Source organism: Peromyscus maniculatus, chromosome 14 (genome assembly GCF_049852395.1).
Source record: "Peromyscus maniculatus bairdii isolate BWxNUB_F1_BW_parent chromosome 14, HU_Pman_BW_mat_3.1, whole genome shotgun sequence".
NCBI classification, from domain to species: domain Eukaryota; kingdom Metazoa; phylum Chordata; class Mammalia; order Rodentia; family Cricetidae; genus Peromyscus; species Peromyscus maniculatus.
The window spans coordinates 46318519-46338399 of NC_134865.1; the positions used below are offsets into that span (position 1 = coordinate 46318519).

The 19881-nt window shown below is 43.2% G+C and overlaps 1 protein-coding gene and 2 pseudogenes across 3 annotated transcripts in view; 2 read left to right on the forward strand and 1 right to left on the reverse strand.

Annotated features, from left to right (window-relative positions):
* Window positions 1-19881, forward strand: part of Syt16 (synaptotagmin 16) — a 274838-nt gene that overhangs the window by 130824 nt on the left and 124133 nt on the right. For all 3 annotated transcript variants that reach the window (XM_015986341.3, XM_076550880.1, XM_076550881.1), the window contains exon 2: window positions 9776-9961. In XM_015986341.3, the coding sequence (XP_015841827.1) occupies window positions 9776-9961 (186 nt within the window). The remainder of the gene's footprint in view (window positions 1-9775; window positions 9962-19881) is intronic.
* Window positions 2088-6623, reverse strand: LOC102924387 (ubiquitin-conjugating enzyme E2 variant 1 pseudogene; annotated as a pseudogene).
* Window positions 6674-7030, forward strand: LOC107399446 (large ribosomal subunit protein eL33 pseudogene; annotated as a pseudogene).

Here is a 19881-nt window from a genome sequence, read left to right on the forward strand (position 1 = left end):
GGGTACCAGGTGTTTGTAAGGTTCTACACTTGACTGTAACTAGCAAGGGGGAGGTCTTTTGCTCCACCCTTTGGCATTGTTATAAATAGACATTTGGAATACAGTTCTGGGATGGTGTTTTCTTTCTGTTTCTCTCCACTCTATTTCTAAGTCTCTTATCCCTCCTTCCTCAAGAGTCCCTGGGGTGAATAAGTGTGGGGGCCGGTCCCCCACATATAACTTATGTATTTTATCCATTTAGCCATCTCTTCAGCTCTTTCTTTCTTTCTTTCTTTCTTTCTTTCTTTCTTTCTTTCTTTCTTTCTTTCTTTCTTTCTTTCTTTCTTTCTTTTTTTTTTGCCATGTGAATTGTCTTTATTTCGGTGTGTGTCCACACTTCAGCATTTAGTGCTCCTGAACAGAGTGGAAAATGTGGCACTGAGCTGGGAGGCCAGGTCCACTGATCAGAAAACGCTGTGACATAGAGCTCCTTGGGGTCCCTGCTGAGGGCCTGAAGAGCAGCACAGAACCCAGAGTCTGTAGGGTCAGGGCCTCGTGTTCCAGCTGTCCGGCTCCACGTCAGGGTGACCATGAGAACCCTGTGCAAATCTCTTCAGTGTGTAAAAGCAAAGCAATGAGTAGAAAAGAAACTGACCCAGAACCATGTGTGCTTAGGACTTCGTGGGTGGCCTTTCTCTAGGCGTAACCACCAAGGACCCTGAGTTCTGCCAGGTCTGAGTAGCCCCTTGCCTACTCTGTTCACCTCAAGACCTGAGCTCAAAGCTGGTGGAACAGTCACCCCTTTTCCAGAATGGTGGCCGGCACTAAGTGAGGGAGGCCTGGTTCTTGGAAACTCATTTGATTTTTTTGGGCCAGCGTCAGGTTGTGATGGGCACCAAGGGAGTTGAGGAAGAGGGAGAAAGCATTAACTGTTGTATGATATTTGTTTGTGTTCTGACAAATAAAGCTTGCCTGGAGATCAGAGGGCAGAGTTAGACACTGGTTAATCATAGAGGCCAGGTAGTGGTGGCACACACCATTTTTTAAAATGGTTTTTCGAGACAGGGTTTCTCTGTGTAGTTTTGGCACCTGTCCTGGATCTCGCTCTGTAGCCCAGGCTGGCCTTGAACTCACAGAGGCCCGCCCAGCTCTGCCTCTCGAGTGCTGGGATTAAAGGGATGCACTACCTCCATCTGGCTGGTGGCATACACCTTTAATCCCAGCACATGGCAGAAGGAAGCAGGAAGATAAGGAGTTCAAGGCCACCCTGGGCTACACAAGACTGAACTGGTCTAAAAGAGAAACAGAGTCAGGCAGTGGTGATGCACACCTTTAATCCCAGCACTAGGGAGGTGGAGACAGGATCTCAGCACCAGCCCCACTTTTCAGTCTGAGGATCTGGAGAAGCAAGAAGTCCCAAGTGGCTGCTCCTTTGCTTCTCTGATCTTTTAGGTTATTATTTGACTCCTAGTTTTTATTGCTAAGACTAATTAGGATCATGCTGCACATTGCCCCTTGATAAAGGTGGGGAGAAAAAAATGGGAAGCTCCAAATTCTTCACTGAAGGCCAATTTCAGAGGGATTGGAGGATTACAAGCTTCAGGTAGGGTGGGAGTGGAGGAATGAGGACAGGGGCGTGGCTGAGAAGGCACAATACTTAAGACTTAAGAAAGAAAGCAGGGGTACAGCCAAAGCACCCCAAATCCAGAAGTAGTCTCATGGGCTGCTCCCTGAAGCCTGGCTGTTCGCTCTAAGGGCCACCATGCGGTGGTGGTGGCTGCCGGGCAGGATGGAGCCAGCATTAGGAGATTGTGTGATGTTCCTTGTGCTTGTTTACAGTTATGTTCATTGTGCCCGCCACTCCTGATGGGCACGCCTTCTTGATTCAAGTAGGTGGACATTGTTTACACTCGTCAGGGAGATGCTTTACAGTACAACTCAGGTCAAATGGTCAAGAAATTAGGATCACTATGGTATCTCAGGATGAAGTCTGAGTGAGCTTCCTCTCCAGGACTTGGAGGTCCTAAAAGATGTCTCTAGAAAATGCACTCCTGTGGAAAATGAAGAGTTGGGCTGGATGGGGGAACAGGAGGCTGGGGCTCTGGTGACTAATTGCTGTCACGCTGTCCCTTTGGCAGCTGCGGCAGCCTCGTGTTCTTTTTTTGACATCACCGCTCACTGAAGTTCCTGCAGGATGACTTCAATGCTGGCGGAATTGTGCCACGTGGCCAGCACTGCCGTGGCTCTTCGGTCCACCACTCCATTCGAACTACTCACATCACCCGTGCTGGCTTTTGTTATAAATGTTACAGACGAGGCGCTTCTGCAGACACAGGTCCGCATTCGATTTTAAGGCTTATGTTCATTTTTCATAAATTGTTCTTGAAGAGCCAATGGCCATCCCCGTCTATCTTTTAAGTGTCACGTCTGTCTTCACTGTCCTCTAGACCCCAGCCAACCTTGCCTGCTCCTTCCTGACCTTCGTCCAGCTCTTCCAATAGTCAGGGAATTTGAGGGACTTTTAGTTCAGAGCCTGTGGTGGCTGCCGTCCGACATGGGCGTCTCGCCTTTTCTGTTGTTTTCAGTGAGGTTTCTCATGCTTCCTGGAGTAGTGCTGGGGAAGTTTACACCCGAGAAATGAAGCTTCTGATCTTTCTTCTGTTGTCACTCTTCAGTTATTTCTGGTTCCAACCTTACTATTTCTGTTAAATGTTGTTTTCACTTTCTTTCCCCCCCAGTTCTTGTGAGTCAGATGGCTTTAGTTGACCATGGGAGGGAATTTATAAATGTCCAGAGACTACGACACAAGAGACTTCTCTCTCTCTCCCTCTATGCTCTACTGGTTCCTTGGGCTCTTGCTTAAAAGCCAACAGATGGAGCCTTCCAGGGGCTTGCCAGAGATACAGCTAACTTTGAGGAAGTTTTCACCATGAACTATGTGACCGAACTTCACAGCCATCTGATTTCCAATTTAGTAATTACTGGAATAATTAGATGAGTTACTCTGCAGATGGCACTTAAGTTTCATGACATATGTGTCCTTGTCATCCATAGCAGATGATATATGGAATATTTGTTCTTCACTATGATATGATATATGTGATGCAAAATGCCTTTAAGGTTTTTCTTCCTAAGCTTCTAATTTTGTGTAGACCTAAATGAGACATCAGACTTGCCTTGGCTTACATTGTCAGAACTCTTGGCTTGCTGTGTTCAATGGTGCGCATCAACTGCAGCACTGTGCTGATGGTAGGTCTTATGACTCTTACAGTATTTAAACTCTTTATAATTTTAAATGTTGAATAATAAAATTACAGAATGTTCAAACACAAAGATCATCACTTAGAACAAATCTTAGAAAACTAGAATGATTTTCCTTATATACTTCCTTCCAGGCTTTCTAAAAATGGTATTTTTGGAATTTTAAGCTTATTTTTTTAAATTAAAATTCATATACTATAAATACGTACTTCAAAAAATTAAGATTAAAATTTTGGGAGGAATTTCCTACATGTGTACTGTGTTCACATCTTTTAAAAATATAGATAGAAAAGCAATTTATTCCATGATAAATATGTACACAGTCAGTCACGGAGAATAACAGTCTCAGTGGTGAGACAGGTCAACCCAAATGGGGATGGCATCACACTAGAGCGGTCAAGGACTAATTCCTAAAATCAGCAACTTTTATCAAGGGTTAATTTCATTTTAAACACAAATAGAAGCTAGCAATTTATTCTCTCCCAACTTGGCAGCTCACCTGTGGTACAACTGTCAGGTGGAAATATAGATCTTTTCAACTTGGTGGTCCCAAACTAAACACACTCACTCTCTCTCTCTCTCTCTCTCTCTCTCTCTCTCTCTCTCTCTCTCTCTCACACACACACACACACACACACACACAGAAAGGAAAAGAATAATGGAAACAGCTCAATAAATACAAGTAACAAGCCAAATGTATGGGGGAAGGGGAATGTGTAGTCTTCTCTTGCCCCCTTTATTGAAAATAGATTCTTTTCTCATACAATAGATCCTGATTACAATTTCCCCTCCCTTTCCTCCTCTCAGTTTCTCCCCACATTCCCTTCCTGGATCCACTTTCCTTTTGTCTCTTATTAGAAAAGAGCAGGCTTCTGTAGACGAAATTCTAAATGATCTTATTAAATAAGAAACACAGAGCCAAATACAGAGTTAAAAGCCCAAGAGATCAGAGCACTAGCAAAGAGCTAAGACCACCTTATCTTACCACTCACTGCTGTCCTTCCTCTGAGAGAGAGAGACCTTCTTCCTGTGTGTCTTGTGTTTTATTGCTTTCCTATTCTGCCTTCTCATTGGCTCTAAGCCCAGCCACATGACTTCCTCATCATTGCCTGTCTATAAAGATCATGGTATCTATGGTTGGTACTGGGATTAAAGACTTGGGTCACCATGCTGTGTCCTTGACCATACAGAGACTCTGCCTACCATGTGATTGGGATTAAGGGCATGGGCTACCACCACCTGACTTCTATTTCTGGCTCGCTAATGACCTCTGATCTCCAGGCAAACTTTTATTTATTAACATACAAATAAAATCACATTTCAGCACAATTAAAATATCACCATAGGCTTCTAAGAGATAAGAACAAAACATAACAAAATAAAATACATGAGATAAAACAAAAACCACCACATCAAAGTCAGACAAGGAAAACCAACAGAAGGAAAAGAGCACAAGAGAAGGCACAAGAGTCAGAGACTTACTCCTTCACACACCCAATGGCTTGGCTCAGAAGCATTGTTTGAATGAGCATCCCAAATCATAAGTCTCTGATAATCAGCAATTGACCTGAACAGAGACTCATGGAGCAGATGCCAGGAACCGTCCTTGTCTACTGCTGCATGTCCTGGAAAGATGGTCTTCGCATCCACCACTTTTCCTTCTTTTCTACACTGAAAAGGAGTGATGGCCATGCAAGATGGTGGCCACCACAGGCTCTGGAGTAAAAGTCCCTGTTGGAAAAGCTGGAAGAAGTCCAGAAAGGAGTAGGCAAGGACACAGTTAGCCAGGGCCTAGAGGACAGTGAAGACGTGATACTTAAAAGGTAGATAAGAATGATCATTGGCTCTTCAAGAACAATTTATGAAAAATGAATATTGTATTAGTCAGGGTTCTCTAGAGTCACAGAAATTATGGAACAAATCTCTCTCTCTGAGAGAGAAAAAATATATAAAGGGAATTTATTAGACTAACGTACAGGCTGCAGTCCAACTAATACAACAATGGCCAGCTGTGAATGGAAAGTCCAAGAATCTAGTAGTTGCTCAGTCCCACAAGGCGGGTGTCTCAGCTGGTCTTCTGTGTATGCTGGAATCCCAAAGAGGTAGGCTCTAATGCCAGTGAAGGAATGGATGTGTGTAGGTGATATTTTATTTGTGCTGAAATGCAGTAATATTTTATTTGTATGTTAATAAATAAAGCTTGCCTGAAGATCAGGGGGAAAAGGCCAGCCATTTTAAATAAATAAGAAGTCAGGCAGCACATGCCCTTAATCCTTTAGCAGGCAGGATCTCTGTGTGTTCAAGGCCACACTAAGGGAACAGAGCCATGTGTGGTGACATGCCTTTAATCTCAGTACCAACCACAGAGGCCTGGAGGTCTGTACAGACAGAAAGTGACAGAGCTGTGTAGGAAGAGGAAGTGAGGAGGCTGGGCTAAGAGAGCCAATGAGAGGGCAGAACAGCAAGGCAATAAAGGCGTGGGTAGACAGGAAGTTATGTGCGTTTGGAAGCTGCAGAGTTGTTGAGGTAAGGTTGGCTGGTGGCTTTCCCTGTTTCCCTGATCTAAGGATTTCACCCCTATATTTGGCTCCATATTTTTTATTTAATAAGACCATTTAGAAATTCGTCCACAGATGTGCTGATAAAATGAGGGCAAGAAGGGTTCCTTCTTCCATCGTCCTTATGTAGGCTTCCAGCAGGAGGTGTGGACAAGATTAAAGGGATTATTAATAAAAACAAACCCAGAGCCAGGTATTGGGGTGAACGCTGAAAGATCACAGACAGAATAGGCCACAGCTAACCTCACCTCACCAACTTCTCAGCCGATCCTGTTTCCTCAAACTGGAAGCCTCTGAGTCTTCACCTGAATGGATCTCAGCTGAACTGCTGCTAGAAGCCTAAAAGCTTAACCAGCTCTAGTTCCCGGTTTTCACGCCTTATATACCTTTCTGCTTCCTGCCATCACTTCCTGGGATTAAAGGTGTGAGTCACCATGCCTGGCTATTTCCAGTGTGGCTTTGAACTCAGAGATCCAGGCAGGTATCTGCCTCCAGAAGGCTAGGATTAAAGTCATGTGTGCCACCATTTTCTGGCCACTGTATCTAGTGGCTGTTCTGTTCTCTGACCCCAGATAAGTTTATTAAGGTGCACAATATATTGGGGGACACAATATCACCACAAGCACTCATGTTAATTATAATCCTCATTTCTACAACTAGTCACGTGGTGGAAGGAGAGAAATGATTCACAAAGTTGTCCTTTGACTTCCGACCTTGCCCCTCCCAAAGCAAATATGCATCTAATTGCACGTCTGCAGCACACACACAAAGCAAAGACGTTAGGGCGGCGGACCTGGCCACCCTCTGGCCGCCTCTTTGCGCCATCTTGGTGCCAGTGGAGGCCTTCTGGGAATAGGGACTTCTAAAAGGCAAATATGTCTGGAAGGCTTTGGTGCAAGGTCATTTTTTGCTGGCTATAAGCGAGGTCTCTGGAATCAGAGAGAGCACACAGCTCTTCTTAAAATTGAAGGTGTTTATGCTCGAGATGAAACTGAATTCTCCTAGGGCAAGAGATGTGCTTATGTGTATAAAGCAAAAAACAACACAGTGACGCCTGGAGGCAAACCGAACAAAACCAGAGTGATCTGGGGAAAAGGAACTCGGGCCCATGGGAACAGTGGCATGGTTCATTCCAAACTCCGAAGCAGCCTTCCTGCAAAGGCCATTGGACACAGAATCCGTGTGATGCTGTACCCTTCCCGGATTTAAACTAATGAAAAGTAAATAAACAAAAGTGGATTTGTGAAAAAAAAAAAAGTAAAGATGTTAGTTAATAAATGTAAATTAAAAAAAAATCCCTTTCCTTAAACAGAAAATGCAAAACTGAAAACAGAAGAACAGCTTTAAAGTTTCATAGGAAACCGAGCCGTAGACTCTGGCTCGCATTTTTGTCTGGAGAATGCCGCCCGGTAGAAAAACACGAACCCTCACCCAACCGCGGCCTGGGGTAGCAGTGCGTACCGAAGATGGCTTTAGCTGGAGATGGCCCGTCCTAAGAGGGTAACATCGGCAGGCTCTGTTCTGTAACACCGCGGCGCCACCACACGGAGAAATCTGGAGTGACCAGCAGTGGGCGGTGCCTATCAGGCAGGGGTGGTGCTGGGAAGTTGCTACCGGTGTCCGAGGCTGGGTGATCCGGTCTTCCAGGATACCGGTGCCCGAGGCTGGACGATCTGAGCCATGCATGGTTCTCCAGGATCCGGGCAGACTACGGCTCGCTCCGATGCAGTTTTAGTGCCATTTTTTTGAGTATCCACAGGGGGCCCTACCTCCCACTGATGGGCTGCTGCTGGCATTAGTCCTGGCCCCGGGAGCTAGGGTCAGACCAGAAATGTTTGTATCACCAGTTATGAGACACCGAGGGTATCGCTGAAGAAGATCTATGGTGGGCCACCTTTGGAGATGGGGTTTTCTCACTTCAGCAAGACATTTTTAGCGTGGATAAGAAAGACGTATCTGTAAGGGTGTGTAGTTTAAAATGCAGGAGGCGGTCGGCGCCGTTGGAGGTCAGAAGAGGGTTTCCGATCTGCTGGATCCGGGGCTACAGATGGCTGTGAGCCACTGTGGATCTCGGGAACTGAACTCAGGTCCTCTGCAAGGCAGAGAAGTGTTCTAAATCACTGATCAATCTCTCCGGTCCCAGCTGTATTTATTTTTATTTATTTTAATTTAGGAAATGGAAGTACAAAGACAGTGTGCATGCATGTATGTGTGCACGGAGGGCGGAGATGACCTCGGCTGTCTGGTACCATCTTATCTCCCTGAGACACGGTCTTTCTCTCAGAATCAAGAATGGTTCTCTTGTCTTCACCCCATAGAGTGCTAGATTTATAGAAGTGTGCTCTTATCCCAGAGGATTCCCAGAGAGCTTCTGGTCTCCGGCTAATGTAGCAATTTCTGTTTTGGTTTTTCAAGACAGGGTTTCTCTGTGTAGCCCTAGCTGTCCTGGAACTCGACTTGTTGACCAGGCTGGCCTTGAACTCACAGAGATCTGCCTACCTCTGCCTCCTGAGTGCTGGGATGAAAGGTGTGTGCCACCACTGCCTGGTTTATGTTGTAGTTTCAAAGAGTAGGTTTTAACACCAGCAAAGGAATGCCTCAGTAGCAGAATAGATGAACCTTCCAAAGAGAATGAAGGCAAGTAGGTAAAAGGCAAAAACTTCCTTCATCTACATCCCTTTATGTGGCCTGCCACCAGAGGCTGGGGTCCTGATTTAGGGCAGGTCTTCTCATCTCTTATGATTCTATCAAGAAAATCCCTCACAGGTGGGCCCAGCTTCTTAGGTTTTAGTTGATTCCAGATGTAGTCAGATGGACAAGTACAATTTGCCATGACAATGGGCTAATGTTTCTCTTATGACCCTTTTTCCTCAAGTTTCACGCACATTTTTTCTGCCACTGTTCTCTCTTAGGGACATTTGTTCTGTAACTGATTCCTTTGTACATAATGACTTCTAGATTTTATTTTTTAACTGAATGTGATCTTGGCTTAAATGTCTCTTACAGGAGTCTTCCCCAAGCTGGATATGGTTTTCCTGTTTGATATGCTCATAGCAGAGTTAAAGAAGTAAATATCAGGGACTGTTTAAAGTATGCGGAGTTATGTCACCATCGTAGTGCATATTTGGGTCCTCAAAAACATATCCAGGAAATGACTTTTCCTTCCTTTGCCAACATTGATGAACGTATCCTTACAGTCACAGTTGTATGCTTCCCGCAGTTGTATTTTATAGTAGCATGGGTTTATAGCCCCGGACAACTATTTGTAGCTCAACCCATTTGAAGAATCTGTCTTTGTGTTTGTGACAACGAATACCAGGCTTGTGATAGGAACAAGAAGATGTTGTGGGGTACTCACCAGAGAAGACTGTTCAGACATGGGTTTAAACCAATAGAAAGTATTAGCTGGCTGGTGACTACACTGGGTGCTCGGGATCCCCCAGTGTAACTCGAACCTTCCTCAGGGTGAGCTTTTTAGCACAAAAAATCATGTTCTGGGTTGATATACCTCAGTTAACAAGAACAGCTAGCCAGAAGCAGAACCATAGAAGCCGCCAGACCGTAGCACATTTTGAGACTTTCCCCCGAGCTATACAGACTTTTTATGGATCAGGCCTCTGTTTTAGTTTTGGCAGGTGGTGCTGTCTACAGGCTGAGGTGTACAGCCTGCATGGTCCTTCCAGCACGGAGTCAGTTGTGCTAAGGTCTGAGGCCCTGTTACGAAAAGTGGTGTTCCATGTTGAAGAAACCCCACCTGCAAAGACATTGAGGTCTGTCATGTGAGAAATCTGCCTTAGTGAGGTGTGAACCCAGTCACAGCCCGTCTGTCTGTCCCTTTAGCAAGGGACAGGCTGCAGAATGTTTGTCATTCTGGTGAGTTTGAGGACTGGATCTGTTCGGTTGTAAGAATCAAAAGTTGGGTCATTGTAATAGTGATGACTTTTTTTTTTCCCTCCACTTGTGTTTTTTCTTGCCAGTCACTCCTGAAGCCATTGGCTTCCTGTCCGCCATAGGGGTCTTTGTTGTCCTTCTGGCTGTCCTCGCCCTCTTCATCAACAAGAAGCTGTGTTTCGAAACTGTCAGCGGCCATCTGCATCTGGAACAGAGAGGGAAGAAGAGAAAGCAGTCTTTGAGAGACAAGACTGGGGGCCACACAGGACCGGGTAAGCACCCCGTTTTATGTTCTTCTGAGCCAGGCAACCTTGCTGCTATTTGAAGAGTTTAAAAAGTGGCACTCTTTCCAAGGTGGCCCCATAAGGATTCACAGCTGAGCTGGCCAGTAATAGCTCTGGTAGACAGAATAATGGAACCACCAAGGATGCCTTAACTTCCCAGTGTCCTTAGGGCTGATGGGGAAAAACTTACCTCCACTTCCCATCCTTTCTGCTCTTTAGACCCTTAGTTTGAAGAAACCCCTCTTCTTCCAGTAATCCTGAGGGAGGAAAAGTTCATTGACAAGAATCTGTAAGTATTTCATCTTCATGATGGAATAAAACTGACTTGTTGCTCCTTTAGCTGTTTTTGAGATATTCGGTGTTTGAGGACCATGTTCACTTTGGAGCACAGAAGTCCCCTTTCCAGAGAGAAAATTTTAGTTTCCATATCTAACTCTATTTGATGAGGGGGAAGTCATATGAAGAAATGACTTCTTGCTCTTGAAGGACATACTCTTTCAGTTGCTTAAGTATAGAATTTGGTGATGAAGGACACCATCACAGGGTCCAGGTTGTCACCCAGGTAGATTAGCCATGGAAAGGCAGCTTTCTTGCTCTTAGTAGCCAGATTCGCACCCTCCTCTCTTTATTAGAACTGGTCAAGGAGCAACTTTGTATGCTCTTTGGGGTAGGTCTAAGCCTGTGAGAATACCCTCCAATTCCAAGGGAGCTGTGGACCAAGCAGAACATTTGGCTCACTGATAGAGTAGCTTCTGTAGCCATGGATAGTTCAGCTTTATTGATAGTGGGGACATATCTTAGAAATTTAAGCAGGCCAATTATCTATTGTTTCATGACAGATCACTCAAAACTTAAAAGCTTATATATTTATCTAAACTTTTTGTAGTTTTAAAAACACGGGAGTGGCTTAGTTGGGTGATCCAAATCAGGGTCTCTTATGAGGCTGCAGGCAAGTGAGCAAATGAAGGTGGAAGTTTCTGTCCCACCAGCAACTCCCAAACACCCAATAGCTGTTTCCCAAATAACCACACAGAAGCTTATGTTAATTATAAATGCTTGGCTGGTAGCTCAGTCTTATTGCTAACTAGTTCTTACACCTATAATTATTATCTATGTTTAGCCATGTAGCTTGGTACCTTTCCTCAGTATGACTGTCTCATCTTGCTTCCTCTGCGTCTAGCTGGCAACTCCTTGGCCATTCCTCTTCCCAGAATTCTCAGTTTGGTTGCCCTACCTGTACTTCCTGCCCGGTTACTGGCCAATCAACATTTTATTAAACCAATCTGAGTGACAACTCTTTATAGTGTATAAGAGGATTATTCCATAGCATACCCCCTTTTTGTCTAATTAAAAAGGAAAGTTTTAACTTTAACATGGTAAGATTATATACAAAACAAACAATTAAGTAAGAATTACAGTAACACTATCTATTTGCATTTGGTAAAATTAGAGAACATATTTAATTATCTGTCTTATCTTGGTGAGTCTAAAGTTTTGTATCTAATTTACTTTCTATTGTAACTAAGGAAAACTATAATTATAACTATTTAGTCTTCAACTCCATCAGAGACCCCAGAAGGGTAAAATGTTACCTAATGACAGGGACCTCAAGCTGCCTGGACAGTCACCCAAGGTTCCTCTGGCAATGTTGGGGCATCCAACTCTGGTCTATAGGCCTGAAATGTCTGTCAGATTTTCCTGTGAAGCAGCGAATTCTGATGGACTGCCCTACCTTGTCTTGGTGAAGTTTGGCAGTCACCTTGCTCGTATCTTGCTGGTCCAGTTTGGACAGTAACTATCTGCAATTGAGACAAGGGCAGTTTCTTTGCCCACATGACTAGCTTTTGCCATATGGAGTGTCTTCAATGCCCATCATCCTTTTTGAAGTAATTGGTGCTGCCAGGAGCAGATGTGTTTCACTGTTGAGAAAAGTCTAAGTTCTTAAAACATTTTAAATGCCATTTCTATAGGTCTTTGAAGTGTTTGAAGATTGCCTATCTTTCTGAAATATATCTCTGTATGACCTTGAAAACATACCTGAGTATAAGTTTGCTATTATAGATGACTATTAATCTGTATTTCTTAATTATATATTACATTTTTAAATGAGCTGCATAAACACAATACCTTAAATAAAAGTAGAAATATACATACAGTATAATAAAATTAATTTAACATTTGAATCAATAAACCAAAATCCATACTAATATAAAATATGTAAGGTTAATAGTTGTTTTTTGGATTAAAGTAGATTCAATAGTCTACCTTTTTATCCTATCATTTCTATGTCCCCCCTTTTCCTTTTCAGGATAAGATCCCTGAATCTACTCTCCTTTGTTTAGCTTTTTTCCTGACCATTATCCATAACAATTTATAACCAACTCCCATTAAATGATAACAAATACCTAATAACCCATTTTTGGGAATGTGTGTATAGTTTTCTATGCTACTTCCTGATGACTGAGGGCACTAGTAATTTTTGGGGGGCCCTGAGAAAATTTAGGGTAATTGTTAAGTCTTTGCTGGAATATTCCATGAGGCTGGATCATCTCAGTCAGCAGCCTGGAAGCTGTTCTGGATATTGGATCACTTGGGCCATGGTTTTCATTGGTGTCTTGTCCCCTTGCTCTGAGAATATATAAACTTTTAAAGGCAACATACATATCTATATTAGTACAAGTATAGATTGTCCATTGTATACAAGTCACCAAAGATGATTTTTTTTTTTTTCCGAGACAGGGTTTCTCTGTGTAGCTTTGCGCCTTTCTTGGAACTCACTTGGTAGCCCAGGCTGGCCTTGAACTCACAGAGATCCGCCTGCCTCTGCCTCCCGAGTGCTGGGATTAAAGGCGTGCGCCACCACTGCCTGGCTTGATTTTTTGTTTTATGTTTGAACAGGTAAAATACACATCGTATGTTTTATAGTTCTTCTAGGTTTATTTCTTTACATCTGTAACCAGATTTTTCAGGGGGTCTTCCTCAAGCAAACCTGATTTTTCTGAACCCAGAATGAATCCACAGCATCTCATTTCCTGTGGAAACAAAAATATAACCTCTACCCCAAAGTAATATATCTTTTGACTTAAATCTTGAAGTGAAGATAATTTAAAAGTATATAGGTTGGATTAATCCAACAACATTTATAATCAAATGTCTCTTAGCAGCTGTTGCTCCTTCCTCAGGTGTCAAACAACTCAAAGACAACACAACAACATACAGTGTCCAGACTCTCTGTGTATTTTCCATCTTTACATGGCTTTTTTTATATTACTTTACTCCCTTCTTAAAAGAACTTTACTATATTATTTTAAAACTATGTATCTCTTTTGCATGACTGTCTATGTCTTCTTTTTTCTCTCCCAAACCTATGTATATTTTTAAAATACACTGTGAACCATTTGCAAGTTTTTTATTTTAATCTGAATCTGTCTTTACTGCATATCTTTATCTTTTTCTGACCACATGAGTCTTTAAATTACTAAGCAGCATGGCTAGGACCACAGCAGCTGGCTCCACCCCATTCCTTGGCTTCCTGAGAGTCTAGCATCATGGTAGAGGTACTGGCAGGAGCCAAATATATTGTCTCCAACTTTAGGGAGTTTCTAGGTCCATGCTACCACTGAGTAGCTTGCTGCAGGCTCCTCAAAAATATCATACAAGTGTTTGGTAGCAGAGTCTTTTAAAAGAGCTGTGCATTTTTTTTTTAACCACTAATGCTGAGTCAGGAAGCCATCTCTTAAAGGAATCGTGCCTTGGCTTGCTGCTAGAAAACACCTACCCAAGAAAAAATGGTTACCAAGAAGCCAAGTTTGACTCTGTTTTTGTGTAGTTAGAATCCTTTTTCAAGCTTTTGTCAGATTTTAGATGGAAATGCCTGCCCCACCTTAGAATGCCATATGTAGGCAGAAGTTTCTGTCCCACCAGCAACTTCCAAATACCCAGCAGCTGCTTCTCAAATAATTAACTCAGAGGCTTGATATTACTTATAAATGCTTGTCCAGTAAGCTCAGGCTCATTACTAACTAGCTCTTACACTTAAATTAACCCATAATTCTTATCTATGTTTAGCCATGTGGTTTGGTACCTTTTCTCAGTATGACATTCTTATCTTGCTTCCTCTGCACCTGGTTGGTGACTCTCTGACTTCATCCTTCCACCTCCCAGAATTCTCAGTTTGGCTGCCCTGCCTATACTTCCTGCCTGGTTACTGGCCAAACAGCATTTTATTAAACTAATTCGAATGACAAATCTTTTTTTAAATTTTTGTTTATTTATTTTTTTAAACACTTTTTTTTTTGTTATTTTGAGACAGGGTTTCTCTGTGTAGCTTTGCACCTTTCCTGGAACTCACTTGGTAGCCCAGGCTGGCCTCGAACTCACAGAGATCCGCCTGGCTCTGCCTCCCGAGGGCTGGGATTAAAGGCGTGCGCCACCATCGCCTGTCGAGTAACAAATCTTTATAGTGTACAAGAGGATTTTATTCCACAGCAGGCAAAAAACACTTCTAGAGTGGCTGGAGGCTCAGTTCCAGTTTTATGGATATCTCCAGAACTCCTTGACTTTTCACAACATAGCAAGCAACTGTTTTCTGAGCACAAGACTAACAGAGAGTAAGGAGGAGCCACAGTTTCCTTTTACAACCTCATCTACAAAGTCACACATTGTCATTTCTGTTCCCTTCTGTTTTTCACTGACTCAAGTCTATGCCCAGGGGATTAGGAGTCAGGCTTCACTTTTGGAGGGACGGAGTATCAAGGAGTGTGTGAGCATGTTTTAAGTCACTGTGGAGTCAGTCATGGGGAAGGGTGCAGCTGTTGGGTGCTGCGGCTGTTGCCTTGCTCTTTTGAACTCCACTCGAGACATCTGACTCATCTTTACAGAATAGAACAGAATATTTTATGGAGTTTGCCATGTAAAAGCGGGGACTTCCAAATCCTTTAGCCACTACTGTCCCAGCTGGGTCTAGGTTAAGGGAGAAGACCAGGTATTGTTCGGCCATAGTTTGACAAGGAGGTGGACTTCAGAATGATTCTTCTCCTTTGGATCTGACTGTTACTCTGATGTCTCCTTTATCTGCATGTTGGGATTTTTGGATCCCTGCAGGGTTGTCTTAGAAGAAATGGTTTATTTTGTAAAGGTGTGGTATAGCATCTACTCTGAAGACCCTTGTGGAACTTTGAGCAACTTCGTTGAGCAAACCAGCAAGCCTTCTGATGCCCATATGTCAATATGTTGGATTCTTTATGTAAGCTGGGAGATTGAGGTTGGTGAGGTATTCGCCTTTGCAAATAATAGTGACTAAGACTAAGGTTGGAGCTGTTTAGAAACACCCCCTTTTTGTCTTGTTTTACTTTTTTTTTTGAGTGTTTTAGGGACAATTCCAAATTATACTTGCAAAAAAGTTGAGATTTTTAAGATCACGTTGGAACACTAACAAGAAGGCACAAGATACTGCGAAGTTCTAGCCTCAAACTTAGAGCAGCATCACCAGGAGAGCTTTTAAAAAGAGCCGAATCTTTAGATGACCCCGAGAAGCGAACACCTTCCTTTGACATTGCTTCTCTGAAAGGGTTCATTTTCATGGATCAGAAGTTACGGAAGACACACTCCTATTCCACATTTTACCTAACCTTTGATATTTTCTTTAATTGTCATCCCTGATGCACTAATTTCTCCATGAAGTCGGGATGTTCCTTACATGTTTTGACAAGTGTTAAGGAAAGAAGGCAGCCTCGTGTGGTGGAGAGGAGCATGGGGCAGACACTTGGAGCTTACTTTGCTGCTAATTGGCCATGCAGTATTTTGGGAAACCCGCTTCACCTCTCTGGGCCTTAAGTCCTCATTTGCAAATTGATAACTCTGGACTAGTTTCTCCCAGATCTCATTCCGTGGTGATCCTATTTGGTGCATAGGGTTACCATAGCAACTTCTGGGGCTCTGTGAATGGAAGAGACCTAATAAGAAAGATTAAACATCAACTAGGCCATCCTACTCTTAGAATGTACTGTATGAAACCGAAAATTTTGGGGACTAAAAAGATGGCTTTAGCATCCACAACTAATTAACCATTCTAATCCCTGCAAGGGTTTGAAACAGGAAAGAAGTCTCTTAGCTCATCTGGTATTGTCAGAGATGAAGAAACAGGGGTCTGTTTTCTGCATCTACTGTGCAAAATAATTGCCTGACGCACACCATATCTTCGTTTAGGCTATGCATTTTCCATAGTTTGAGGTCTACACGTATCATTGTGCCTGGAATTAGGAAAGGGGAAGATTTGGTGGGATGTTATCTTCCTAGTAACACAGGCAGTAGCAGTGATTAGCTGGCAGCTGACATTTATTTAGCACTTGTTATTGCGGTGGACTGACCCAGTATTCCAACCCAGTATTCCAACTCGTTATTTGCTTTCTTTATTTAAGGTGCTGTGTTGATCATTGGTAGTGATTGTTTCTGGGGGAACTGCCATTTGGAACAAAGAAGGTATTCTTCAACTTTGAGATAGAAAATTGATTGAAAATAAAATCCCATGGTGAGAGGAGAGAGGGAGAGAGAGGGGAGGGAGAGAGGGAGAGAGAGAATAAATTGACTAAATGGATTTTATTTTGTCTCCAATAAAGCGTTATTTTTTGAGACAGGGTCTCATGTAGCCCATACTGGCTTCAAACTTGCTCTATGACTGAGAATTATCTTTAATTTTTTATTATTACGATTATCATTTTTTTTTGTGTGTGTGCGCTCATGAATACCACAGATTTTTTTTTTTTTGCCTGTGCTCATGAGTATCAACATATGTGGAGATCAGAGAGAAGCTTGTAGGTCCTAGCCCTTTGACGTGTGAGTTTTGAGGCTCCACCTCCGGTCATCAGGCTTGGCAACAAGCGCCTTTCCCTGATGTGAGCCATCCCACCGGGCTCCCAAGGATGACCTTACACTTCTGATCTTCAACCGCCTGAACTACACCACCAGCCCGGTCACTTGACAGTCCTTTGAAAGGCTCTGCCTTTTCCTTGTCGGTTTTGCTGTCCTTGCAGCCTGGGTGACCACCTAGGGGCACATGGATACTTTCCAAGGCTGCTGTCAGGCAGAGGTTGATTCCTCTCCTCAGTGGTAGCTAGCGGGAACAACGTGTTGTGCTAAATCAGCTTAAGTCTATGCTTCTGTGTTCTCTGCTCTAAGGGATCATTGGGGTGAGAGTAGAACTCTCAAAGACTGGATTCCTTTTCCATCATGAAACTGATTCAATCATATTGAGTGGGCAATACTGAACACGGGAAAGGGGCTCTAGAGAAAGAAAGATGGGAGGTCCTTACTTAAGAATGTATAAGGAGACAGGTTTTTGTTTTTTTTTTTTTATGTTTAAGCAAGCAGACACATAGCTGGTACTCAGCATACAGGCCATGACAGCTGGTGCTCTGAAGTGAAGTTGTTCAAAGATTTTCTCTCTAGCAGTTTCTAAAATGACCCAGCTGCATGGCCCCTTCTGAGCGTACTTCCACCTCCTCATCCTCATCTGTAGCTACATGGTTATTTCCTGGTCTAGCAGAGACCCCCTGTTTACCCCAGCAATTGCTTCCACTTGGGCTATAATAGCTGCTTTTTTTTTTTTTTTAAAAAAAATCACATCTATACATTTAGGTTATAGTATGTTCAAGTACATATTTCCCATGATGTGGTTCAATGAGTAAGTCCTCTTACCATCTCTTTTATTGGCGAGGGAGCTGTGACTTGCTAAGGTGAATGTTTGTCCTAGGCCAGTGGTTCTCAACCTTCCTAATGTTGTGAACCTTTAATACAGTTAGTTCCTCATGTTGTTGTGACCCCTCCCACCAGAAAATGATGTCATGGCTGCTTCATAACTGTAATTTTGCTACTCTTAATGTAAATATCTGATGTGCAAGATATCTGACATACACCCCCAGGTGGAGAACCGCTGCCCTAGGCTACCAATTGGCAGAACTCAAGCTTAACGCCTGCCTAACCCCAGATGCAGGATTTTAATTTCTGTTTTTCTGCCCTTATCACCTCCACAATTGAACCCATTCTTCCATCATGCCTTTACATGAGGATGAGTGTGATAGACACTGGACAGGTGGGTTTGTGCGGCTGCTACTGCAGATTGGTACATACTTGGTGTCTTAGTGGAAGTTCATTCTGGTCCAATTCTGGATCTGATCCTGACTTGAAGTTAGGATGTTCATGGGGCCACCCTTATTCTGGAGGCTCCAGGGAGGAGTCCGCCCCTTGCCCCTCTCCTCATCTGGTCCGTTGACCTTGGCATCCATTAGCTTGTGCTTGTATCACTCCAGTCTCTGCTTCCAACTTCACGTCACCTCTCTCTCCTGTATTTCTGTCTCTAGTTCGTCACTTGTCCTTGTATTTAGTCCTCACTATGATAATCCAGGAAGCTTGTCTCATCTCAGATCAGTAATTATACCATCAGATACCGCCACCACCTTTTTTTTCTTCAAATAAAGCAATACACCCAGGTTCCAGGGCTATGAATGTGACTGTAATTTTTGGAGGACTACCATTCAGGCTACTATAGGGAGAGGATGACATCACCTGGGAATGTTTTTCAATCACCGACGTTAGGAGAGTTGATTAAGTATGGAATACATGATTCTCTCTTCGTTGTCCTCTAGTAATTACTCCCCACACACCCCAGGAAGGGATAGGAAGGTTTTTACAAAGGCGTAGAGCTGTAGCCTGTCAAACGGTTATGGTATGGATGATGATTAGGTATCAGAGACTGCAACCCTAGGTCAGGTTGAACTATCCTGGATTTTCATCCTCAACAGCTTTTACAAAAGCTATTACCCAATACCCACTGTGAATTAATTAAGAATAGGGGGTGATAGCAACAGGGAAATGTGTAGCTTTAAAAAGAAGTCCAGGGAGTGGAATGTGGTAGTTTGAATGAAAATGGTCCCATAGATTCCAGGTGACTTAAAGATGTTGGGGTGCGGTGGGGCACCCTGATGAAAGAGGTGAAGATGAGTACCGCTTACTGTGTCCGCTTCTGCCCACCAGTGTCTTTGGGGGCCTTCAGCCTTACTGCTTCTGTTCAGCCTTGGGCAGTGAGGGAGGTATGTTCCTCACATGTTTTCCTTACCTGTGAATCATGACTCCTTGTGCAAAACCTGGGCTCGTGGATTTAAATAATGAGTATTTGTGGGTGTTCAGGATTATTATATTATAGATGTCTTAGTCAGGGTTTCTATTGCTGTGAAGAGACACTATGACCATGGCAACTCTTATAAAGGAAAACATGTAGTAGGGGTGGCTTACAGTTCAGAGTTTTAGTCCATTATCATCATGGCAGGAAGCATGGCAGCATGCAGGCAGACACGGTGCTGGAGAGGAGCTGAGAAGTCTTTATCCCAATTGGCAGGAAGACAATGCCATGCTGGACCTGGCTTGAGCATCTGAGACCTTAAAGCCCACCCCCAGTGACACACTTCCTCTAACAGTGCCACATTTATTCCAACAAGGCCACACCTTCTAATAGTGCCAGTACCTATGAGTCTATGGGACCATTTTCATTCAAACTACCACATTCCACTTCCCGGCCCCCCCATAGATTTATAGCTATATCATAATGCAAAATGCATTTAGTCCAACTTCAAAAGTCCCCATAGTCTGTAATAGTCTCAAGGTTGTTTAAAAGTCCAAAGTTTAAAGTCTCTTCTGAGACTCATGCAATCTCTTAACTGTAATCTTCTGTAAAATCACAATGAAAAAGCAGGTCATATACTTCCAATGTATAATTTAACTGAATATACATTACCATTGCAAAATGTAGGAAAGGGAGCCTAGTGAGGAAATACTGGACCAAAGCAAGACTGAAAACCAGTCAGGTAAATGCCAAACTCTACATTTCCATGTTGGATGTCAAAACATTCTTCAGA